This window comes from Octopus sinensis, linkage group LG19, assembly GCF_006345805.1.
Source record: "Octopus sinensis linkage group LG19, ASM634580v1, whole genome shotgun sequence".
Classification (NCBI taxonomy): Eukaryota; Metazoa; Mollusca; class Cephalopoda; order Octopoda; family Octopodidae; genus Octopus; species Octopus sinensis.
Window position 1 is genome coordinate 14810261 of NC_043015.1, and position 27516 is coordinate 14837776.

Below are 27516 nucleotides of genomic sequence, written 5' to 3' on the forward strand. Positions count from 1 at the left end.
TAACATAAGAAAGAAATACTCTGTTGCTTCTGTCTATATGGAAATGAAAAGAGTTGATTATTTATAACTTTCTCTATTATCTTTGCGGTATTTAGAGTGATGCTGTAGTTGACAGTGTCTTAGATATTATTTATACTGAAGATAATACACACTGTCATGTGTATCTATAACTTGAGAAAGGTTTCCATAGAAATATAAACATTGTAAAGATGTGTGTTTGCTCATTAGCTTCTTGTTTTAAGAGGATACCAGTAACTCTTCCAAGGCTGATTGCTTCATTGAGCTTAAATTTTCAAAGAAGTCTGTACACTTAGCAGCTATATGCACATTATGATGTGGCAAATGTGCTAAATAAATCAGTTGAAGAGAGAGAGAGTGTATGTGTGTGTGTGTATGTATGTATGTATGTATGTGTGTGTGTGTGTGTGCACATATATGCAAAGTTAAGAGCAAAACGGGTTCCTTTATATGTAGAGGTACCACTTACAAAGTCATCTGGAACAGGCTTTTATGATTGATACATGATGAAGAATAGTTTTTAAGCCACCACATAACAGCTTCAGATGGATTGAAAGTGAGGCACATTTTCTGCTAAAGGTTGTCAGCATTGAATTGGTTGAGTTCTAGTTAACTAACCAATGAAATATCAAAGAACTCATTGCAGTGATACTGATGTGGATTGAGTTGCAATGATGAGAAAGTAATCAGATAATCACATTAAGCAAATACTTCAATGTGAGAGCAAAGGTTGAGTTTGAAAGGTATTTCCATGGTTGAGGTGCTTTTCAAGTATAAGAATATGTGATATGACTTCTAGTGTAAACAGTTCAAGATGGCAAATGTTTCAGCTTTGATTGAAGTGAGAGAACCAGGAGGAATTGTCTATTATACATTCAGGTTGCGTATATTACTTTCCTTTAGATTTTGTGGCTGTTCAGTGGATTGTCTGTCATTCTTCACTATACATCACTGAAATTTGTGTAGAAATTAATCCTTTTGAAATATCATTTCAAGTTAAAATATAAACTATGTTGGTTTCACAGTTGATCACTTGACTACACCATCTATGATTGAGAATATTTCTGGTCTTCTCTCATTTAATATAACTGCTTAAGTATTCAAATTTTATAAATAACTTTAAAGAATCCAATAACATATTGTTAGAAATATTACTAAATATTTTATTGTTATTATTATATAATATTAAATATTGTATTTATATACAATGTTTTGTGAAACCAGTGCGAATTACTTTATTATTTGTTATGGATAATATTGGTTTCAAATATTGGCACAAGGCCAGCGATTTTGGAGGAGGAGATAAGTCGATTACATCAACACCATTGTTCAACTGGTACTTATTTTGTTGACTCTGAAAGGATGAAAAGCAAAGTAGATCCTCAGTGGAATTTGAACATGGAATGTGAAGATGGATGAAATGCCACTAAACATTTTGCCTGGTGTGCTAACAACTCGGCCAGCTTACTGCCTTTGCTATGGTTAATATTACCTAAGATATGCAACAGATATAACATTTGTATTCAGTTTTATTCCTGAGGTTTCTTTTGGGAGATAAAAGCTGGTTACAAGATTAAAATTTGTGGGTACATGACATGCTCTTGGCAATGATCTTTGTCTGACCTTATTTATGATAGCTGTGATATCTTGTAAATATAAAGGTGATTAATGAATGACTCTCTGCTAATGAGATTATGAAGTGCTTTTTTTAATTATGACCAATTTTGTTGCTTGATTAGTTTGAAGAATATAAGCTAATGTAGTCAAAACAGTCATTGAAATAGTAAATCTTCCCAATTAGTTCTCTTTGAATGATGCATTGCATAATTGACCGATAATTAAACAAATTGAAGTTTTGAATTTCACATGAATTCAATTGTTTTAACTTAAAATAAGATACCTGATATCTGGACATGGCTAATGTTTGTTAAAACTGTTTGTTTTTTTGTATTTGTTTTGCAACTAATGTTTAAATTAACATAGTAATTTAGATTAACATTTTTTCTTGTTTCTGATGAATATATTACCTGAAAACAAATTCTTTTAGATTTTGAAATTGGAGAAATATCTTAAGTCTATAGTGTTCCATCAAAATTACAATTAAGACTTATCTACATAGCAGAGAAGACATATTTTACACTTGATACTTTGTGTATAATAAGGATTCATTTGTTGAATGATCGTTTGTTTTGTAACTGCAAAACTTAGAAAATGTAAAGCTTCATTTCATGAGAGTAAAAATCTATAATGAGAATTGTTAAATACATTTACAGTTATACTTCAGCAGGAAATGAAAAAGGTATCTCCTTTAAGGTGTGTTAAAGGTAATATACTTTAATAACTAATCTTTACAGAGTTGAAAATTTAGCACTAAATGTAGTATACATATAAAAAAAAAATCTAACTGATAATCATGATTAAAAATAAAGAAAGAAAAAATCTGTATTGAGTTGGTAAATCTAATTCTGGAGGCTTTTTGAAGCAGATGATATAATTTATTAAAGGTTTAGTATTGTTGTTAAACATGATGTATTCCTCACCTACACATTAAACTGAATCAATTTCAAATAATTTTGTGTATTTAATTTTGATTTTATATTTTGAGCATTCCATATATATATATATATATATATATATATATATATATATATATATATATATACAGCAATACATAGATACAACCTTGTCATAGCTACAATAAGCTGACATAAGAACAGGTTTGTAACAAAACAAATGCTTCTACATTAGGATGTGGTTGTTTGTTTTTAATTTTTTACTTTGATTTTGAATAACTGTAGATTAGTAAGATGTGGAAATATATGAGTAGGGACAATATTTCAAAGAGATGTAGTTATAGTGTAAAAGGTTTGTATATTGTTTAGTACAGAGTATTCAAGGTGTTGTGTTTGCTGAGATGTAAAGTAATTAATAAAACAAAAGGATTTCGAGTAGAGAAGCAAAGCATCAGAGAAGATTTATCGATCAGATAAATGAATAACTTGAGAACAAAACACCCAGGGACACCTGATGCATGAAATATTTATTGTAAAGTGGGCACTCACATACACATACTTGATGTAATGAGACAAGAAGTTTTATTAAATAAAATGAAACTAATGGGTGGTCAGAAAAAAAAATCCTCATTAATTCTAATTCAGAAGTGCAGAGTAGATGGTCCCAAAAGTTATGTTAATTAAATACACTATGCTTTACTGATGAGATGTAATAAAACTGAAACATATCCAGAATAGTCACTACTGCAAAAGATCAGTTTCACTTTACACTGCATTCTGTATTTAATTAGTTGTAATTAATTTAAATTCCAGTTTCCCTTGCTTTTATTGACAAGAATTCATTGTTTACTGTTTTTCTTATTACTAATGATGTACTATTAATTAAAATTTCTTTGTTTACACACACATACACACACGCATACCTTTGTGGTAAAATACTTGCTTCCCAAACTTCTTACTAAACCTAGAATGCATATTATATATATATATATGCGCACACACACACACACACACACACACACACACACACTGGTGCCAGTACCACATGAAATGCGCTTGTGCTGGTGTTGCATAAATGCACCCAGACTGGTGGCATGTAAAAAGCATCCAGCACATTCTTTAAAGTGGTTGACTTTAAGAAGGGTATCCAGCTATAAAAGCCATGCCACAACAAACAATTGAAGTCTGACCGACTCCTGTCAAACCATCCAACCCATGCCAGCATGGAAAACAGATGTTAAATGATGATTGGGATGATGATGATTAATTTCCACTTTAATATTAATCAGATAGATAAATGGCTATTTTTCAAAACAAAGTTAAAAATATGAGCATATAAACTTCAGATATTGAATTTGTGGAATATATTATAGTTATTTTCAGTGTAATCTTTAATTCCTGTTAAGAAGTTTTTGTAATAATATAAGAATTGTAACCAGATTAAAGCTGGAAATGTGTGGCAAGTGGGAATTAATTTTTCTGAACAAAAATGACTGTTTACACAAGATAAAATTATTTTAAGGAACAGCTTGTACTCTGTTAATGAAACACCTGATCAATGCTGAAGAATATAAAATAACAGCTCTGCTGTGTAGCCAAAGGCTATCCAACTGAGATATTATTTTATCCTGTAAACTTTGAAGATGTTGAGTTTCTATCAGTCATCATAAAAAGGAATTATTCTCAGCATGTATAATAATGTTTGTGATTTTGTTACCATTTAATAATTTCTTTAATATAGATTACATGCTATTCTGATGGTCAAAGATATGATGTTTGTTGTTTGAGCAGATCTAGGCACAAAGGTAGATGATTAGAAAAAGTATTTAGTCAGCAACAGCAGTTTTAATAATGGCTATCATGACTTTATGGCTGGGCGTGCCTTAAGATTTTTAACATAATAAAGTGATCTGTTTTAGAAATATTTAGCTGTTGTAATGAGCAGTTCAAATAATTATGTGGAAGCTTTAATTAGACAGGAATTCTAGTTCTGAATTACAACCTGATAGTAATCTCTTCAATGTGGAAGAAAGGCGTAAATGGAATCATGCATCAATTCTGCTTATAATGATAAAAGGATGTTCTACACTATTATTATGAAGAATTATCTGTCTATGAGATAAGAATTTATCTCAAGTTAGTTCAGACAGAAATAGATCATCATGCATAGATAAATGGTATTGTAAGTCAAGTGTACAGAGTAAACAAATAATGGCTTAAAATTAAATGATTCAGATTCTTCTACATAAATCCTTAAGTTAGAGAAATAGGTGTATAAGAGGTATACTACCTAAAGAAAATAGACCAAGAAGTAATTAGAATTATTAACATAAAATTCCTGGTTATAAATAGTTGTGATAGTTGTGTGTGTTTGTGTGTGCACGTATGTATGGACAAAATCTATGAAATATTTTCTTTCTAGTTTCATTCTCTATGAAGTTAATCGCCCAGTAGAAATATTAAGAGCTGATCATTCTACTCTTCTGTTGTTTAATTATTAATATAGCCAATCATGTGATTGTCATCTTACCATATTCTAGCAGCCTGCAATTTAACATTCCATTGAATTTATAATCAGTTATCATCAGGAATATAATAAAAATCAAGATGAATTGTATTATATATAAATATTATATATGTGGAGACAGACTTCTTTATAATGATTTGAAATTTTTAAATAAATGACATTATGATAGTGTAAACAACAAAGAATTTTAAGCAAAAGAATAATCGATATTCAGATATTATTTTGATGATAAAAACACCCTCTGATAGTTTTAATTTAATTTTTTTTAATCATTAAAACATTAGGCTATTTAATTAAAATTAAATCAAAGATATTTTGTTTATATGAAATCATTTAAGGTATAATCTAGTTGTTCTGTTTATAAAGGTAATGCACCACTATAAAAACACCCAACTTCCGTTCAATTTGTTATGATTATACACACACACACACACACACACACATCTTTCATATAATAAGTTATTATCTGAACCATAAAATATCAGGTTGCATTCCAAAACTGGACCATAATTGTATTCTACATGTTGTCAAATATTGATTGAATAGAACCAACAGGCAAGTAGCATAAATATTAATGCGCTTTAAAAGGTTCTAGATTTTCATTGTATTTTGTATATTGAAATCTCTTGAAAGATTCTTTAAGACAATGATATTCATCTTCATATTATTCAGTTTCATTGTTATTCATATTCAGTTTTAATTTACCTTGTTCTCTTGATGGCAAATTGAATTTCCTTTCTATGAATTTTTATTGCATAAAATAAACCATCTCAAGGAAGATTTGCTAGCTTTTAAAGTTGAATACGTACAGTGTTCTGGTCAAGAAGTTAAGATTTGATAACCATGTGGTTTCCAGGTTCAATCCCAGTATGTGATAACTTGGACAAGTGTCTCTACTGTAGCCTGGAGTTGACCAATACATGGGGAATCAAATATGGTAGATGAAAACTGCAGAAGCTCACAGTGTACATCCATCTTACCCTTCACCCATATTTTGTATTTTGAAATCGTATGAAAGATTCTTAAAAAGACAAAGTTGTTGGTGTTAGGAATGACATCTGGCCATAAAAATCATGCCAAAACAGTGGGCTTTGGCACAGTTCTCTGGCTTACCAGCCCCTGTCAAACTGCTGGCAACTAAGGGCTTCTCGCTCAGAGTGTCAGGTAGACTGTATGATGCATGTGTGCAAACTGCCCTGCTACATGGCAGTGAAACATGGGCCATGAATGCTGAGGACATACATAAGCTTGAAAGAAATGAAGCTAGTGTGATCTGCTGGATGTGTAATGTCAGTGTGCATACATGATGGAGTGTAAGCACCCTGAGAAAAAAGTAGGGCATAAGAAGCATCAAATGTGGTGTGCAAGAGAGGTGACTGCACTGGTACGGCCATGTGTTACATATGAATGAAGACAGCTGTGTGAGGAAGTGCCACTCCCTAACTGTAGAAAGAACCTGTGGAAGAGGTAGACCCAGGAAGACATGGGATGAGGTGGTGAAGTATGACCTTCAAATATTGGGCCTCACAGAGGCAATGACAGGAGACTGAGACCTTTGGAGATATGCTGTGATTGAGAAGGCCCAGCAAGTAAAGTGAGATCACAACCACATGTCCGGCTCTGTTAAGAATACCCCTGATGCATCAGGCAATATGATATGCTTGAGAAGACCTGTTAAGTCAAGTAAAACCAAAATTGTAGCTGGGGCTGGTGCCCCTGACTGGCTCCCATGCTGATGGCATGTAAAAAGCATCATCCAAACGTGGTCGATGCCAGGTCCGCCTGATTGGCTCCCGTGCTGGTGGCATGTAAAAAGCACCAACCGAACATGGTTGATGCCAGGTCCATCAGACTGGCTCCCTTGCCGGTGGCACATAAAAAGCATCAACCGATCATGATTGTTGCCAGCCCTGCCTGACTGGCTCCTGTGCAGGTGGCACATAAAAAGCACCCACTACACTCTCGGAGTGGTTGGTGTTAGGAAGGGCATCCAGCTGTAGAAACATTACCAGATCAGATTGGTGCCTGATGCAGCTGCTGGCTCTCCGGACCTCAGTCAAACCATCCAACCCATGCCAGCATGGTAAACAGGCGTTAAACAATGATGATGATGATGGTACACACACACTTATAAATAATGGCAAAAAGAACATTTTTTCTTTGTCAATATGCTGAAAATAGACACTAAATCATCTAACCACATAAAATATTTTCACTTATATTATTACACTATGTGTCAAAATGAGGAAAGCAAGCAAACAGAAATTCATAAAAATATATGACTTTGTATTCATGACTTTGCATCTGCTTTTCCATGGGTATGTCTTTCATTTATTTTCATTTTGTGTTCCTCACTGATGAAGGAATATCCTTTTTGGATTAATCCAGAAATTGGAACCGATTCAGGGATAACTATATTTTTATGAATTTTTGTTAGCTTGCTTTCCTCATTTCGACACATGGTATAATAATATAAGTGAAAATATTTTATGTGGTTAGACGATTTAGCATCTATTTTTCAGCATAATTGACAAAGAAAATTTTTTTTTGCCCTTATTTACAATTATATTTATAATTCTCTCCTTAAAAGGTTTTTTCATATGCTGGCCACTGATAAAACTTTTTAATAAAATTTTATCCTTATATTAGAAGTATATTGTTGCCAGAGCAGCTGACTGGCTTCTGTGCTGGTGGCACATAAAAAGCACTGTTTGAATGTGATTGTTACCAGTGTCGCTGTACTGGTACTTGTGCCAGTGGCACATGAAAAAATATTCAAGTGAGGTCGTTACCAGTACTGCTGGACTGGCTCCTGTGCAGATGGCATGTAAAAAACACCATTTGAGCATGGCTGTTGCCAGTACTGCCTGACTGGCCCTCGTGCTGCTGGCATGTAAAAGCACCCTCTACACTCTCAAAGTAGTTGGTGTTAGGAAGGGCATCCAGCTGTAGAAACTCTGCCAGATCAGATTGGAGCCCCGTGTAGCCATCTGGTTCACCAGTCGTCAGTCAAATCGTCCAACCCATGCCAGCATGGAAAGCGGACTTTAAACGATGATGATGATGATGACATGTGTGTGTATTTTGCTGGCGTAAACTAACAAAGTTTGTAAACATTGAAAAGAAATATAAAAAAAGTGGACACTTGTGAAGACCTTTTGAGGCAAGTGAAAGTGAAAATCAAAATAAAATAGATGAACATCAATGGAATTTGTATCTTTATGGTACCAGTGCCGGTGGCACACAAGAAAACCATCCGAACGTGGCCGTAGCCAGTACCGCATCGACTGGCCTCCGTGCTGTGGGCACGTAACAAACACCATCCGATCATGTCCGTTCACCAGCCTCATCAGGCACCTGTGTCGGTGGCACATAAAAACACCATCTGAAGACCCGGCAAGACTAGTCAGGCCATAACCCGTGGCCCCTACCTGGGACGTAGTCAGTCCGCCTGTGCATACCTTCCTTCTTGTGACACTTGTGAAGACCTGTTGAGGCAAGTGATCAAATCAAAACAAATCAAAATAGATGAACATCAATGGAATTTGTATCTTTGTGGTACCAGGGCCGGTGGTACACAAGATAACCATCCGAACATGGCCGTAGCCAGTACCACATCGACTGGCCTCTGTGCTGTGGGCTCATAACAAACACCATCTGATCGTGGCCGTTCGCCAGCCTCATCTGGCACCTGTGTCGGTGGCACATAAAAACACCATCCGAAGACCTGGCAAGACTAGTCAGGCCATAACCCGTGGCCTCTACCTGGGACGTAGTCAGTCCACCTGTGCATACCTTCCTTCTTGTGACACTTGTGAAGACCTGTTGAGACAAGTGATCAAATCAAATCAAAATAGATGAACATCAATGGAATTTGTATCTTTGTGGTACCAGTGCCGGTGGCACACAAGAAAACCATCCGAACGTGGCCGTAGACAGTACCGCATCGACTGGCCTCTGTGCTGTGGGCTCATAACAAACACCATCCGATCGTGGCCGTTCGCCAGCCTCATCTGGCACCTGTGTCGGTGGCACATAAAAACACCATCTGAAGACCCGGCAAGACTAGTCAGGCCATAACCCGTGGCCTCTACCTTCCTTCTTGTGACACTTGTGAAGACCTGTTGAGACAAGTGATCAAATTCAAATCAAATCAAATCAAAATAGATGAACATCAATGGAATTTGTATCTTTGTGGTACCATTGCCGGTGGCACACAAGAAAACCATCCGAACGTGGCCGTAGACAGTACCGCATCGACTGGCCTCCGTGCTGTGGGCACGTAACAAACACCATCCATCTGGCACCTGTGTCGGAGGCACATAAAAACATCATCCGAAGACCCGGCAAGACTAGTCAGGCCATAACCCGTGGTCCCCTACCTGGGACGTTGTCAGTTCACCTGTGCATACCTTCCTTCCTTCTTGTGACACTTGTGAAGACCTGTTGAGGCAAGTGAAAATCAAAAAAAATCAAATCAAATCAAAATAGATGAACATCAATGGAATTTGTATCTTTGTGGTACCAGTGCCGGTGGCACACAAGAAAACCATCCGAACGTAGCCAGTACCGCATCGACTGGCCTCCGTGCTGTGGGCACGTAAGAAACACCATCCGATCGTGGCCGTTCGTCAGCCTCGTCTGGCACCTGTGTCGGTGGCACATAATAACACCATCCGAGCGTGGCCGTTCGCCAGCCTCGTCTGGCACCTGTGTCGGTGGCACATAAAAACACCATCCGAGCGTGGCCGTTCGCCAGCCTCGTCTGGCACCTGTGTCGGTGGCACATAAAATCACCCACTTCACTCTCGGAGTGGTTGGCGTTAGGAAGGGCATCCAGCTGTAGAAACACTGCCAGATCTGACTGGCCTGGTGCAGCCTTCGGGCTCCCCAGACCCCAGTTGAGCCGTCCAACCCATGCTAGCATGGAAAGCAGACGTTAAATGATGATGATGATGATGATGATGTTTGATAATGTTCCACTCTTTTGTAATATTTGTTCCACATTGAAAGTGGTGAGCTGGCAGAATCATTAGCACACCGGGCAAAATACTTAGTAACATTTTGTCTGTCTGTATGTTCTGAGTTCAAATCTTGTTGGGGTTGACTTTTGCCTTTCATCCTTTTGGAGTCAATAAAATAAGTGCCAGGTGAGCACTGGGGTTGATGTAATTAACTTACCACTCCCCTGAAATTGCTGGCCTTGTGTCAGAATTTGAAAGTTGAAATCAATATTTGTTCTGCACTGAATTGCAGATACTCCCTTTGCACTCTCTATCAGAAATACTAGTGATTAGCCCACTGAGAATATGTAGCCAAAGGTCCTATTGTTCACCCATTGTGATGTATAAACTAATTTTTTTTTTAAATAACAGTATTGACATAGGAGTGGCTGTGTGGTAAGTAGCTTGCTTACCAACCACATGGTTCTGGGTTCAGTCCTACTGCATGGCACCTTGGGCAAGTGTCTTCTACTATAGCTTCAGGTCGACCAAAGCCTTGTGAGTGGATTTGGTAGACGGAAACTGAAAGAAGCCCGTCGTACATATGTATATATGTGTGTGTGCATGTTTGTGTGTCTGTGTTTGTCTCCCTAACATTGCTTGACAACCGATGCTGGTGTGTTTATGTCCCTGTAACTTAGCGGTTCGGCAAAAGAGACCGATAGAATAAGTACTAGGCTTACAAAGAATAAGTCCTGGGGTCGATTTGCTGGACTAAAGGTGATGCTCCAGCATGGCCACAGTCAGATGACTGAAATAAGTAAAAGAGTAAAAGAGTTTTGAATTGTGAAGGTATATATATGAATACTTGGAAATTATGTTATAGACATCAATTATATAATTAACATACAGTTGTGTTTCATAGAATAGAATTAACGGATATTTTTATGCTGTTGAGTATGATACAGTCTTTTCAGGGTTTCAACTTGGATTCCAAGTATTTTCTAGCACTTTTAGTCATTAGTAATGTGAAAAATATCATCAGAATAGTTCATCTATGAAAATGTTATGCACTCAATTTACGCGTTAAGTGTTTAATTATTTTAGTTAATTAGCTAGAAACATAACTCTAAAAGATAAAAGCAATTCCAGCTCAAAGACTTGCATAATTTATTCAAATTCAAGTTTAATACTTTTATATAATTTTCAGTGTAAATTAGCGTTTTCATGAATGTTATGTAAGATTTCATAAAACCTTTACAAAGCAATAGAAATTAATTAAATTGAATAAAAAACAGCAAAAATAGAAAGTTAACTTGAAATATGAAAAATGTTGCAATAAACATAACATTTAGAAGAAAAGGTCAGATTAGATAGTTAATCATCTCTCAACTCAGATGTTAAGTGAAAACTGCTAGAAACCACCTGCATTTGTTTTGTTCTTGTGTTCTTGTTTTCTGGGTTTCAACTGTCATTAGTGTTAAAACAGCACTGATCAATTTTCTGTAATTCTTAAAGAAATGTTGACTATAAAATTGTTTCCTTGTCAAAGGCTATCACTGTTGCTAGTCAAGTTGCATGTCGGGTCATTTGATTTCATACCCAGTAGAGCTATTTAATAAATTGCATTTTCCTCTTTGAAATATTTTCCCCTCCCCAAATCAAACTAAACTTTTATGTCTGATTAGCAATGGCTCTCAACCTGGCATATACTATGCAACCCAAAAATATTAGAGAAATTCTCTTCCCCACCCTGCTACTGCCATCTTTATTTTTGAAAATACAAAATAGAATTTGCATTTGTATACTTCTTCTTCACTATAGTGATGGACAACATTAAAATGTTTAAAACCATTTTAGTCTTCTTAAACATAGTAGTTTGTTATCCTCCATTTAAATCTTCATGCTTTCACCACTACCAGGGTACCCACCTCATGAGAAGCACTGAGCTTTTTCATTTATCCTAAAAAATTTCTTACAAGTTTTATAATTAGTCTTTTCATTTTTGTTTAAGTCTTGAAGTTTGGAGATCTGATATATCATTCTATTTTAGATTAATGTGATTTTACATTTAATTTGATTTTTTATTTCAGATTTGTCTTCATAGTTTTTATATAAAATTTTCAATTATAAGTCTTTTGTCAGGTAAAGTATATCTATCGATTTCTTTGTAAAGCTACAACTTGTCAAAAAGAGCATTGGGAGTTACAACTTGAGTGTTCTGTAAATACTCAATCATTATTGATGTGTGTGCTATACATAGATTTATTTCCTTTTCATCTCTTTCAATATGAAATAAGAAATTTAGTTTGATTAATTATTGACAGTGCTCAGTGTATTCTATTGAATCCTTGGTCTTTCTCTAAGGAAGAGAGTGATTTGATAAGCACCTATGATATATTCTGAAGTTTGTGAAACTTAGAAAGAAAATAAATGTAGAATTTGCAATTATTAAGTATAATGGTTTAAACATTCGATGTTCTCCCAGAACTGTTGAATAAGGAGGAGGAAAAAGCACACGGGGAAATTGGCAGTTTTAGAAAGAAATCTTTTTTAGATTTTGCAATAAAATGCAAAGTAAATGAAAGTAGCATTCTGTCCACCAAGAATACATCTATACTTCTTGTCAAATCTACAAATCTAGAGGCCTTTTTCCATCAATAAAGTAAAATAGTATTCACCTTCATTTCCATCCTTCTATATTCATGAATGATAAAATCATCTTCAATGCAGCACTTTTATGATCTTTGCTCTAACAATCTTTTCAATGGGAAATTATTTCCTAGCTTTCTATAACACCACCATGACACAAACTTGTAATATATGTAAGAGAATCTCACACAAGATTCAGCTAAATTCCTGAAATTCATTTCAAATGCTAGGCCTTCACAATCTTTGGCATATCTCTTACAGTATTCTTACATTTATAATATTGCCAAACCTACATCCCAAGGACAAGACTTTCTCTGCAGGGCTAGACAGTTTGTCATCCAAGATCTGTTACTGGTTTTCTACACAGTATCACATAACTGGGGCAGTGCAGTTGTCATACACATAAAAACATTCTAGATCACATCAGAACAAAATACATGTGAATGATTAGCTAAGATTCTCTCGTTCATTTTCTCCATCCACTTGTCTTAAGACATGGTATTTTTTTACCCCTTTATCACTTTATCATCTCTCAGTAAAGTTGGATAATAATGACATACAACAGATCACAAATGGCTGTTTCAATATTTTGTCATATCATTTGCGAGGCCTGATATCCTGAGATCTGATCCCCCACCCATCCATATCTAGTAATCAGTGTACCACATCTGCTTAAAAATATGCTTTTCCTACTCTCATTTTCCCTGCAATAAACCCTCCTCCCTGTCTCTTCTATGTTTTCCTCACAGATCTTACTTTGAAGACCAATTACATGCAGGGTAGGCAAAAGTTATAGCCATCTACCTCTTCACCTCATTAAATAATTAAAAGAATATTTAGGAGTTAAGTGATTTTTTTTTTGCATTATCTAATTAAAAATAATTTTATTATCTAATTAAAAATGATAATTCTTCTCTTTCTTTCTTGAAAAGTCTTATCTGGTTTGCTGCCTGTTTTAGTAAGAATTGTAAACATAAAATGATGTGAAAATGGCAAATATGTTGCCAGTTCCCAGTATGGGATGCTGGCAACATATTTGCAATTTGTGCCCCTTGGCTAAAACTAGTAAAAGCTCAATGGAGAGCTTGACTGATTCATTTATCATACCTATAACTAACATGTACAAGAGTCTTCTGATTTAACTGTAAGGTAGGTTTTCTTCAGAAGCAAGATCAATGAGATGGTCATGCTACTTTATCACAATAATCACCTCATGCATCATAAAATACATTCTCTAATGTAGTTAGAGTTATATAAGAAACTTTACTTTTCATGCTATATCAGTACCACACGTGATCATCTCAGTTCATATGCTTGGCTGCAGGATAATACTTTATTTTGTATATTGAATTATGCAAGGCTTTAAAATGACTTGAGCAATATGAATTTGATAGGCATTTTCTTACAGTTGTTTACCGTGTACCTAAAGGCAGATAAAATAGACAGTTTAGATAAAAAGAAAGTTCACAGTATGGTCCATATGTAGAATAGTATTCAGATAAGTATTAGATTCTGCCCTTTCAAATATTTAATATACTAGTAGAAAGACCACCCTCTAGGCAGTTTTCTGCTAGCCACTTGATAATATTTTCACATTTGATTCCCAATTCTAATAATTTTTATGATTTTTATGTCTAATTATTTCTTTGTATAATAGTGCTTACTTGCTTAGTAAATATTGCTTTCATTATTTTATCACTTATAATCTCTCTTTTTTAAACAAACGTAAAGGTAGTTCAACTATGTTTAGTGTGCAAAAAAATAGCATCGATCACATAGAGATATTTTAATACCTATAGCATATCAAATAGCTATAGCAGCAAATTCACTTGAAAATTCTTAGATAACAAAAGAGAGGAAATAAGTCGCATGAGTTCGAAGCTTCAGTAAGTTTTTAATAAGTTGTCCAATATAATTTTTTTCCAGTATGTACAAACAATAAACTGAGGGAATTTACACAGCAAAATTTAAGTCAACAAAATACTTGATTTCTTCATGTGAAATAATGAAATAAAAAAATTGCAATGAATATATATTAAGTAATTAATATATTAAGTATTATAATTAATGATAATAATTAGAGGTGGGAGAAAGAGAGTGAGAGACTGTACTGCAAATGAAAATGAAAAATCTCACCAGAACAATATTGTTTATCAAATGTTAAAATCTGTTCTCCAGTGAACATAAAGCTTGGCAACGAATATTCAAATTTGTGATATTAAGTAATAACAGATGCTTTGAAACTGCCTTTTTATCAATATATATTAATAGAGAAATTTTTCAGAGAGTCAAACCTATAAAAACTCATTAAAAACTATCTTGTTCTGATTATTTAAATTTGTGAACTTGAAATATTCAATAATAAAAGGAAGTTCAGAAAATAAATTTTCCGGAAAACTTCAATTTATAAAAAATCTTACTTGATTAGTAAATATTTCTTTCAGTAATTTATCATAGTTGCAATATATCTCTAATTTAAACAAACTTCAAGGTAACCCAACTATGTTTAGCATACTAGAAATAGCAATGATCACATAGTTATTATTGTAAGGCTTATAGTGTTCCAAACAGCCATACCAACAAAATCACTTCCTAATTTTTTTTGTAATATTTATCAAAAATATTCACTTAACAAACTCTGGAAACTGATATTCTTGAAATTGTGCCTCATATAAACCTCAAAGTTATGTAGCTATTTTGTCTAATAGCATTCATTCATTTAATAAATTTTTTTTAAAATTACATATATAGAATAAACTGTGGGTTTTTTTGCAAATAGCAAATTAAAACTTGAAATGAAAGCATTGAAATGAATATATATTTAACTATCCTTAATGAAAATAGAGGCAAGAGAGAGTGAGAAACTGTTGCAAAAGAATAATATAGTTTATTATTTTAAACATTAAAATCTATGCTGCAGTGAATGCAGCAAATATTTAAATTTGTGAAACACTTGTAGGTCAAATATTCAATAAACTTCAGAAATTGAAATTACAGGAAATTTCTTGGAAAATGATTTTATAAAAAGATTTCCAGATGGTCAAGCCTTTAATAATTTCTTTCTTTTCGTAACTGTTACATACCTAATTAATAAGCAGCTTTCTCCATTATAGTATAGATAGAGTGTCCATTGGTTTTGTGGAGAGTGCAGTAACTAATACTTTTTCATTTTAATACTTCTTAATATATTTACTAGGTGGTGAGCTGGCAGAATTATTAGCATGCTTGGCAAAATGCTTAGCAGCTTTTTGTCCATCTTCATGCTGCAGAGTTTAAATTCTGCTAAGGTTGACTTTGCCTTTCACCTTTTCAAGGTTGATAAAATCAGCACCAGTTGAATACTGAGATTGATATAATCAACTTATCTCTTCCCCTGAAATTGTTGGCCTTGTGCCAAAATTTGAAACCAATATTTCTTGATTTAATTATTTTGCATTTTGATCTTTAAGAGTAAACATAAAATCTGCAATTTACAATTTACAATAAAGTACCTAGTATGGTTTCTACCATGATGGGGCATCACTTCTATTTTCTGCTACTAAAAATATGTTTGACAATCAAGGAATAGGGAAATTTTCTTCTTTCTTCTGATTTATCCTGATATTTTACACTACCACCTAATAAAAATTTAGAGCTGCAAAAAAAAAAAAAAAGAAAGAAAGAAAGAGAAGATCCATACACATCAATACCATTATCATCATAATTTCTTTCTCTCTTATCATCGTCATCATCATTTATATTGTAAATTGTTTTACATATATTGTCCAACCCATGCTAGCATGGAAAACGGACGCTAAATGATGATGATGATGATGATGATGATGTAAAAATGCATATTTCTGGATTTATAATTGATATAGCAAATTTTCTTAAAAAATAAATATTCTGAATCTAAAAATATCTATTTTTAGATGGATTTTTTTCTCTATTTCTCCAATTTATACCTGATATTACATAGCATTAGAGATTTGTTTATTTTTCCATTTTTTCCCCCAACATACAATAATCAGAGTTTTCCTGTCAACAGCTTCTCGATACATTCCTCAGAGAGATTAAACAGAAAAAATAATTTTAAAGTTTTGTAAAATAGCATTTTCTGTTTTTTAATTTGCAGGGAGGCTTGCATCCAGATGGACCACTTTGTAATTTTCAAGGATTTTGGCTGACATATTTTGGTAAGATTTCTTCTTTTTTAATAAAGCATATCTTATGTATCATCATCAGCAGCATCACCGTCATCACCACCACCACCACCATCATCATCATCACCACCACTACCACCACCGTCATCATCATTATGATCATCATCATCATTTAGCATACATTGGATGAATGATTTGAAAGGATCTGATAGCTCCAAGGACTGCATCATGCTCTACTGCCTACTTTTTCATGGATTGTATGACTGTATACACCTCCTAATGATAACCACTTTACAATATATACTGGATGCTTTTTATGGGCAGTCAGCACTAGTGAGGTCACCATGCAGCTTGCAAACTACAAAATCCAAAAGAGGTGGCTTATACTGGAGTATGAGAGAAGGGCTAGAGCAGAACATGTTTCTTACTGTAGAGGAGCCACATGGCTACTCTCATTCTAGAAGAGAGAGTGGAAGGTAGTCAGAGTGGAGTATAGAATAGATAAAAATAATGGTAGTGAAGCATCTGCCTGGACCCTTTAGATATGGTAGTTTCCTTCCTTCTCGAGTCATGCTGACTAATAAGGGTCAATTTCCCAGTTTCCATGGTATATATATATATATATATATATATATATTTTTCCTCACCTGGACAGGATGCTAGTCCATTTCAGAGTTACTCAGTTTTGCCAGCTGAGTATACTGAAGTAACATCAAATGAAGTGTTTTGCTCAAAAGCACAATCTTATGATCATGAATCCAATACCCCTAACCATTAAGCCACACACCTCCACAAGGTAAGAGGGGAATAGAAATGAATGGAGGCAGAAAAAATGGGATTGTGGGTGGTGGTCACTAGAGTGTATATGAAAGTGAGAGATGGGGATTGGGTAAAGCAGTGAAAATAGTGAGTGAAGAACAAATTTTGAATGGTTGGTAAGTAGGGAAAGGGGAAAAGTAGGTAGAGCTTAACTGAGGATGGATGTAGTAAATGGTGGATAATGGGTGGGGAGTGACCGATGGTATTGGGAATGAAGAGTTGCAGAACAGTGGTGATGATACAATCAACAGGAAAATATTAGGAAGAAAAGGAGAGAATGAAATGGGTAGGATGCAAGGATAGGGAAGAGGCAGGTGTAGTGCATGGGAGAGTGAGAGATGTATGGTGATGGAGAAGGAGTGATAATTAGGTAGCTCAGGAGGGTGATCACTGTAAAATGTGGGTGGAGAGGACAGTATAAAAAAATGAGGAATAGATATCTAGTGAAATAGTTTTGAGTTGTGAGAAAAATAAGTTGTATGAATGAAAAGCTGCAGTGCCTTGTAGAGGAAATTGGGCAATGGGTCTGGTTGTGCATATATTTATATACGCATACAGGACTTCGGGAAATTAGTTTTGCCAAGTTGGGCAGGTCTTTTTTTTGAAAACTATATATTGCCTGTTACCCCAGTCCTTTCAACCTTCACCATTTATCTTAGGTTTCCTTCATTTTACATCTTCTGCAAGTTCAGTCTGCATTAAGTGATTGGCACCCCTTTATCCATCTGCCAAATCCACTCACAAGGCTTTGATCAGTCTGGGGCTATAAGTAGAAGACACTCACCCAAGGTGCCATATAATGAAACTGAACCTGGAATCATGTGGTTGCGAAGCAAACCTCTTACCACACAGCCATGTCTGTTTATATGTATAAACACACACACACACACGTTTTTTGACATTGAACAAATTGGAAAGAGTCTTAGTTATTAAATGATTTTTAGACTATATCTAATTTCTCTATGACACTCTTAAATTATGAACATAAAATATATATTATATTGAAAAGCATTTTAAATATAATTAGATACAAGGAATTAGTAGTATTTAGTCAGCATCAGCTGGGGAATAAAAGACCATTATTATTACCAAAACAGCTATTTTTCTTCTTTCTCTTCATATTATATATCATTCATTCGATTATTTTATTCTATTTTACTACAGACTGGACAGTATTGTTATGGGTGAGCTGTATAACTTTCAATTTATATATGAATGTGGTTCGAGCAACAGAAACTGAAAAGTTTGAATGGTAAGTATCGGTAAAAATCTTGGGATTCTTTAAGTGACGTTAAATACTCAAAGACAATATTTTATATTGTTTACTTAGTGGTAGAGTTTCCATCATTGGCTAATTTTGATATTGTGTTCTATTACAATGATGTTATTTAACTTTTGATGTCAGAGGTAACTAGTTGACAGCAGTGTTAAAACATAAAATTAAGTTTCATCCCCTTGTATTTTGAGTTTAAATGTGGTCAACAATAAATTAGTTTATATCATTTATATTCGAGGTCAAATCAACTTGTTCCCTTCATCACAAAAAATTTATACCATGTTTCAAAATTATTGTTGTTGAATAGATTTGAAGATTTTGATATTCTCAATAGTGAAGAAGCAAGTACCTCAAATCTGTTCTACCTTTATAAATATGACATCCAATTGGTAATAACCAAGTATTACCTGTTTTCTGTGAAAGATACATCCAGGTTTCTTAAAGAGGAACCCTGGGTTCTATGAAAAATATTTAGAGTTCCATTTTCAAAATATTTCAAAAGTTGTATAATTTTTTTATGAATAAATGTCTCTATAATAAATATTTGTTCTATTTAGTGTTTAATGTCAATATATGGTTCCACAAACCATATATTGAGATTTGTGTTAAAATATGTTTGTGAATGACAAGACCAGAGCATGCTGAAAAAGTTGATGATGAAAGATTATTTTTCATTTAAAATTTGGTATACAATCCCCCTCCTGACCCACCAAAAAACACATACAGTAAAGAAAGAAGGATGTGGGACATAAAGGGTGTGATACATACACTATTGTTATTTCTCTCTGCTAACCAAATGTAGTACTTGTGAATACTCTATGTGAATACCACTTTAAGGCAGAGACAGAAAAAAAACTGTTAGTAAACTACCTTTCAGACCACCATGCATATGTAATGTATTTCCAGACCCTTTAATTTCACAATTGCTTTCTTAACTTTGTCATCTATGTGTATTGTGACAATGTAAAGAAGTTATATGTATTTTTGTCTTCTGCATGTGTGGTATGCTTATGAGAATGATGCTCGGTTGAATTTGATATTTCCTGGTGTTGCTGATAAGAGGAGAAATAGTAGATGTGGTAGATGCAGTAGTTACAATTTAAAGTCTGCTATTATGGAGCCAGGATTCTATGTGATTTAAATAAGGTTTGAAGTAACTGTGCAGCAATATTTGGAGAATAATGTGAGAATGGTATCATCTGTGTATGAGGTTGTCAGTATGTTTTATGAAGATATGGGAAGGCTGTAGAGGTATTGGCTGAGAAAAAGTTGAGTGAGAGAGCAGATCTCTGTGTTACTCAATTTGTGAAATTAAAGGGTCTGCATGGTGGTCTGAAAGGTAGTTTACTAACAGTTTTTTTTCTGTCTCTGCCTTAAAGTGGTATTGATACATTTTGTATAAGTGAATAGTGGGGAACAGAGTTGAAAGTTTTGCTGATGTTAATAATTATTAGAATAGTGTATATGAAAGGATACTTTGTATTCTTTTGTGTTAGATATGTAAGCAATGTAGTGGTTGAGTGTATTGGTCTCAGTCTATGTTCCTTTACAGAGAGAGAGTGATGTGGGAGTTTGTGATGGTAAAGATTAGCCTGTCTAGATTTTTAAAGGTGTGTAAGGGAGAATGTTAACTATCTATGATTTGACTTCACTTGAGTTTTTGTTAGGTTCGTAACAATAGTTAGATGTTTCTTCAGTGTTGTGAGCTGTCTCCAAATTCAATATTTAAAGAATATATAGTTCTATTCTATCCAAAACCACATAGGAAACAGAATTGTTATATGTACATTGAAAGTCAACAATAATTAGATGTAGTCGATATTAATAGAGTTGCTGATCAATTAACTTCAAAAAGGGAGAGAAAAAAATTATACTCTTAGAAAATCTGAATTGTTTTAACCTGAAAGAAATAATACAGAGGTCACTGAAAGATGAAATAACTATTTTTTTTTTGGTTTGTGTTGTCATCGTAGTCATCATCATCATCATCATCATCATCATCATTTAATGTCCACGTTCCATGCTGGCTAGGGTTTGATGATTTGACAGGATCTGAGGATCCAAAGACTGCATCATTCTCAAGTGTCTACTTTAGCATGGTTTCTACAGTTGGATACCCTCCCTAGTTATCAACCACTTTACTGCATGTAATATATGCTTTTTTTTCATGCCACCAGCAACCAGTTACCATGCAACTTCTAAAATTATGATCCCTGAAGGGAATGACTTTACACTAGAAGATGATGAGTCAAAGTATCTGAGAAGAAGCCAGAGCAAAACAGGTCTCTTTCTGTAGAGAAGCTTACATGGCTACTCATGTTTTAGGAGTGATTGGGTGGATCTGGAAATAGATAAAAATAGTGGTGATGAGGTATTTGAGTGTACCCTCAAGGTACAAGGTCAGTAAAAGTGAATGTGGACAGAAAAACTAGGACTGTGGATATGCAGAGTTTGCAAAATTGTGCAGGAGAGTGAGAAATGAGGAATGGGTGATGGGGTGAATATAATGAATGAAGAACAAGTGTTGTTTGATAAGTAGGGAAAAGTAGGTGACAACTGTAGAGACTAGGTAGGGTTGAGGGATGGATGTAGTGAGTGATAGATAAGGGGAGGGATAACTAATGTTATATATGAGTTTGGGGAGGTAGAGGAGTGTAGAAGATGACTGCTTGTGCAGAAAAATAGGGTGATGAAGAGCAGCAGAATAGTACTTATCAAGGGAAGGATGAGAGAGGGAGAGAGGTGATGTATGGTTGGGTAGGTTGCAAGAATGTGGAGAGAGGGAGAGAAGCAGACATACTGCATAGAACGAGTGAGAAATGTTTGGTGTGATGTAGAGAAGGAGAGATAATTTGGTGGGTTTGGAGATGAGCAGTGTAAAATGACAGTATTAAGAATGAATGATGGACATCAAGTGAAACAGTTCAAGATAGTGAGGAAGATAAGTGGTATCAAAGAAAAGCTGAAGTTACAGAGACAATGGGTGGTAGGGGGTTCTTAAGAAGGAAATTAGGTGAAGGATCCACTTGTGTGCACACACACACACACATGCACACACAGCACTTCCAGAAACTCATTTACAGCAAATTGGGTGGGTTTTATTGTGCACCACATGTTGCCAGTCATTGTGTTCCTCTATTATCTCCTCCATGAGGTTTGAGGTCCTGAGAACAGCCTTCACCACTTCATCCCATGTCTTCTCTCTATCTCTCTCAAGTTTAATCCACATTAAATGGGCAGCACATTTTTATGTAGCTGTGCTGTCCTTGTCTAATTCATGTCACACATCCATGTCAACTCTTCCGTCTTTCTAGCAAACTATATCTGATTCCTCTTATCCACAGAACATTTCCTCCCAGAACATTTATACTGCCATTCATGAACACTTATATTGTGCATCTGATGGAGCATGTTTACTTCATTTCTTTTCAATCTTCTCAAATTCTCTGTGTTCAAGGCATATGTCTTACTACCATGCAGTATTGCAGTTCTAATACAAGCATCAAACAGTATGCTCTTCACTCTAAAGTAGTAGCTTCCTGAACTTTTTCTGACCTAGCTATTATACATTCAGAGCAAAGCTATGAATCACGAGTGAGCCATCCACAGCCATTTAAGAGAATCTATTTCCAGTGTGCTCATAGTATGTACTACTCCAGTGCATCTATCACATATGAAACTTTCCTTCTGTAATCGTCTACTTGATTCCACATCTCTTGTGTGTCCATAGTTTACTTTAGACACATGACACATGGAGTTTATATCTACTCCTTTTCTACATATCAGATGTGGCCATTTCCCTGAAGATACAAGGGCTTTGTCTTCTTTTCTACTGACTTTTCATTTTCATTCTTACTAAGTTTATCTTAAGACTTCTTGGTTCTGGGTTTAGTCCTTGCCTGGAATTTTCTCTGTAATTCCACTTTAGATTCAGCTATAAAAACTAGATCATCAGCATGTAGAAGTTGCCATGGATAACCATTCTTAAACTCCTCTGTGATAGTCTGCAGGATTATAATGAACAGAAGAGGACTGAGCCTTGATGGACTCTACCCTCATGCTAAATTCCTCACTGAAATTATTGTTGACTCTGACCTTACTTAATGCATCTTTGCAAATAGCTTGTACAACACTCACAAGCCACTCATCTACACCTTCTTTGCTTAGTGACCACCAAATTACTGAACATAGTATCCTGTCAAATGCTTTCTCTCAGTCAATAAATGCTAGGTGTAGTGGTTTACTCTTAGCCAAGTATTTCTCCTACTGCTGCCTCATTATGAAGATTGTATCAATAGTACCTCATCTAGTCATGAAACTAAACTTCATCTCATTTAAGTCTACTCTGTTATAAATCAGTTTTGCTATGACTCTCTCTCTCTCTCTCTCTCTCCCCCACCCTCTCTCTTTTCTTCTCTCTCCTCTTCATAACCTGATCCAATAATTTGATACTTCTATAACTTGCTCTCTTCTTTGCCTTTAGCAGTTTACGGTGATACTACCTTGTTGAATAGCACAAATAAAAAACTTTTATAAATTATTTTGTACCAAGAGAAAATCATATTTTCACTCTGGTTAACCAGTTGCATATGACCAAGGCTATTACTGCTGTCAGAATTGCTATAGAAGGTGTATTTCCAGTTGTGTCCAGCTTTCCATCCATGATGCTAATAGCTTTGGTAAAGCTGGTGGCTGATTATATGGAAAATACTTAACAGTAGTAATAGAGTGGAGTTTTCACTTGTTTTACTGATAACTGAGAATATGCCATCAATAAAAGAGATGGGTTTTCTTGTGAGATTGATTCAGAGGCACATGTATGACGCATGTAATCTTGTGATTATACTGTTAGTAGTCAATAAAACTTATATCAGTAAAGAACCACATTCTAAAGAATACTGCAGTAATAATTACAACGAAAATTTAAATTTTGGACATAGAATTACCAAAGGTTTTGTATCCACAAAGCCAAAGCCTTGTGGACAGCTTATCAGACTCTATACAAAGACAAAAAATCTTAACTTCCTACATCGCAGTATGAGGAAACATTCAGAAATCAAGATTTAAGTCTTAACATATAAAAATGTTAATGAGGGCAGGTTGTCTACCCCTCAACCAGGGAATAAAACAACCCTTATAGACCTGAAAAAGCCTAACCAGCAAACGGGGAGATCCAATTTTCCAGTAGGTAGCACTGTTCATTGCACAATATAAACTCCATCAGCAATGGTATTACTAACACCATCCTCAGGCTTGGAGCCTATCTGAGATATACCAGGTGTGCAAATATAGCTACATCCCAAGTTTGTAAATATATTGGATCAGCCAGTACGTCTTTCAAATGTTGCTTCTGTAACCACCGGTCATCCTTCAGAGTCCCAGAAAGATGGTTTGTCACGTCCCTGGCCCACTATGTGTGGCACCTCAAAGATCAAGGGACCCCATGTGATATCAGGTGGAAAATAATAGATCATCCAAGTCCATATATAAATGGGAGTGGCTGTTGTAAATCTGCATTGGGGGGAGAACCAAAATTCTTAAGGACTATACCAAACCTGGTACGTTAAATAGTCGTAAAGAAGTTTTTCTAAATGTGCCCACTTCAAGCACTACCTACAGGAAAACACACGTATACATGCATGTGTATGTGTTGTAAATATATATATGTGTGCACACACACACACACACACACATATGCACATGCATACAGTTGTAACTCCAACCCCATTATCTTTCTTACACATTGTTGCATAGGAGACACCAATATATAAATCTAAAAACTTGTATAGATAAACATATAGTTGCTATCTATCAGACGCATATGCATTCATAATTCCACTAATCCAAAATATGCTTATATCTACAAGTTTTATCATGCTGCTGCCCTGAAAGTTTATCTGCATTGTGTGCGGAAAAAACATGTTCAAAGTTAAGTTAGCATTTACAGTGTAATTGTATTGATCTCTTTGATGTCATTTAACTCTGTTTTCCAGTCTCGGGATTTTTGTTTGTTTTTGTTAATCTTTTTTATCACAAAAGATAAATTAGTATATAGACAAAGAATTTCTTTCCTCTGTTGCTCTTTGATTCTGGTTTATTAATTGATATGAGGTGCGAAGCTTCTTCCTAAATATATAGCAGTGAGCATCTGAATTTCAAATTTGATTTCAGTGCTGCTTCTTTAAGAAAATGGTGCAGTGTTCTGTTTCATTGGTCTTTTTTACAAAATATGTATGATAAATATGATAGAATAAATATCATATCCGAGATCTTTCTCCCCCTATTTTCCCTCATAATTACACGAATATTAGATTTATTGAAAGAAGTTGCTATTTTGTAATTCTGCTTTGCTGATTGATCTATTACCATACTGCTTTTTTATATTCTCAAATATTTCAAACTTGAATGGATACAAAAATAATTTTAACACCATCTTTAAATTATTTCATTGATTTTGCAAAATTTCTTTCGATAGATGTCTATCTTTTTTTTTCTTTGAATATTTTCATTTCAACAGTAAAAAGTTTTGGTTTGCACCATACCATTATTCCTCCATTCCAATGTATCCAATCTCCAAAAATTAGTTACTACTTCTTTTTTTGATTGATCGATTGATCTGATATCTCAGAAACTTCTACTGGAAAGGGCCAGTTAGGGAGTTTCTATTTTTTATTTGGTCATTCAGTTTCCTAGAAATAACAGCCAATTTTCCCTTAAATAGCATTCTGCCATCTTTGATACATTGAATAATGTAGAATGAGATGTGTAATAGCTGAAAGAAAAGGATGGGCTAGTCACTGTTGGAATGCCTTTGATCATAGGTTTGCTCAATTAGGACTGACTTAGATTTAACTGTAACTGCTGAAGACCAGGAGTCCAAGTAGTTTATGAATGAGTGTTAAGCAAAATATTTTTCTTTGTTTTATGAAATATTTGGACATTTTATAGTTGTTTGGATAAGTTGGGTAAGTTCTAGTTTATACAAAAAGCAAAATCAGTTACATGAAAATCAAAACATAATACTTTCACACACATAAGCACATAACGACACAATATCTTTTAGATATTGCTGGCTATAATAGTTAACAGTGTAAAAAACATTCATTAGTTGCAACATATAGAGAGAGGAAAAAAGTTTCTTTTGTTCTTAGCCATTAACGTTTTCGGTTAATATTAGATCAAATATCCAATCCGCTTATCTAAAAGAATGGGAAGAGGGTACTGCTTTTGTTTGTTTTTTTTATTTTTTACTGATGTATCATAAAGAGAATTGTTTTGTTTGTTGTATTCATTGTTGAATACTCTTAAATGTAGAATTATATATGGTTTTAAAATAAAATCAATAACTGTTAGTGGGGATGTTGCTGTTACTCATATTTGTCTGAGGTGTTATCTACGGGGACAGCTGACGCTTTTCTTTGAATTATCATTGGACCCATACAAACTTGTGCAATTGAAGGTAAATCAATTTAAGATGAAACCCACTTGATGCTGTACAGCATGTTTTTTAGTGTTAAGCTTCAAAGCAACCCCAAAGACTCTAAATTTTCCTATCTTTTCTGGCATATCTTGAATTAGATTATTCAGTGTGTCCTTTTTGATTCCAAGTCAGTTAGATATAATTTGCTGGAGATTTGGCTCCTATCTCTTGCTGGTTGAATAGTTATGTATGAGTTCCCTTGCTGTCTCATGTAGCAGAGTATGGAAAGAGTTGAGTGTAGATTAGTTTTTGGTGGGTTTATTCAGTTTATTATCATTCTGGCCAACTTGGAATCTCTTCTCTGTGTGCCAATTTGTTTGTTTACCAATTTATCTGTCAAATTCTTGCTTCTATTTCTACCCTCTATACCTAAGGTGTGGAATTATATTGCCAGCACCTTCAAATATTGGGATCAGTTTCATTATTTGTTTGTCAGGGAAGTGACAGCTTCCACAAACCCTTGTGGACCTCCTCAGATTGCTAATCTCTATGCATTTGATGTTTCTGTACACTGATGTTTACATGGCTAAGGAAGAATTCCAGAGAGCAGCTACTTCTGGTGGCAGGGATTGGGAAAAGTGTTCAAAGTGGGGCCCGGGATGAAAGATAAGGCAGGATGTATGTTAGAAGGGTAACATAACTTTCTAGTTTAGAGAAACAGAAGTCATTGTAATTACAGCGGAATAGTTACAAAGAAGATTTAGAATGTCTGAATTGTGGAGTAATACTACTAGCTCAGACATATGTTTTAATTAAATATTGTTCTTCTGGGGTGAGTTTAAAATGTTTGTATATGTAATGGTAGTACCATCCAAGATAATTGAGCAGTTTTCCAATGTTGGTTTGATGATGACTTCAGCTATATAAAAGACAACAATGGATCAAAGGTGAAGATTGTTCTATTCTTAAAGAGGAAGCCTAATTTTGGAGTTGCGTTTTTGTCCATCTTTTAGGTTACCACAAACAATGATCTAAGACAGGAAGACCTAGTATTTGTTGTAATTTTGTGACCTTCATAACTGTATCTAGTTTATAGCTTGCTGTATAGTTTCCTCTCTCTAACCCTTTTGTTGCCAACCTGGCTGAAACTGGCTCTGGCTCTGAGTACAAATGTCTTGTTTTCGTAAGTTTTGAATTAAAATCTTC

General features: G+C 34.7%; 1 protein-coding gene across 1 annotated transcript in view; it reads left to right on the plus strand.

Annotated features, from left to right (window-relative positions):
- Positions 1-27516, plus strand: part of LOC115222207 (cyclic AMP receptor-like protein A) — a 265857-nt gene that overhangs the window by 172382 nt on the left and 65959 nt on the right. Inside the window, exons 5-6 of the mRNA XM_029792359.2 lie at positions 16768-16828; positions 18779-18866. Of these exons, the coding sequence (XP_029648219.1) occupies positions 16768-16828; positions 18779-18866 (149 nt within the window). The remainder of the gene's footprint in view (positions 1-16767; positions 16829-18778; positions 18867-27516) is intronic.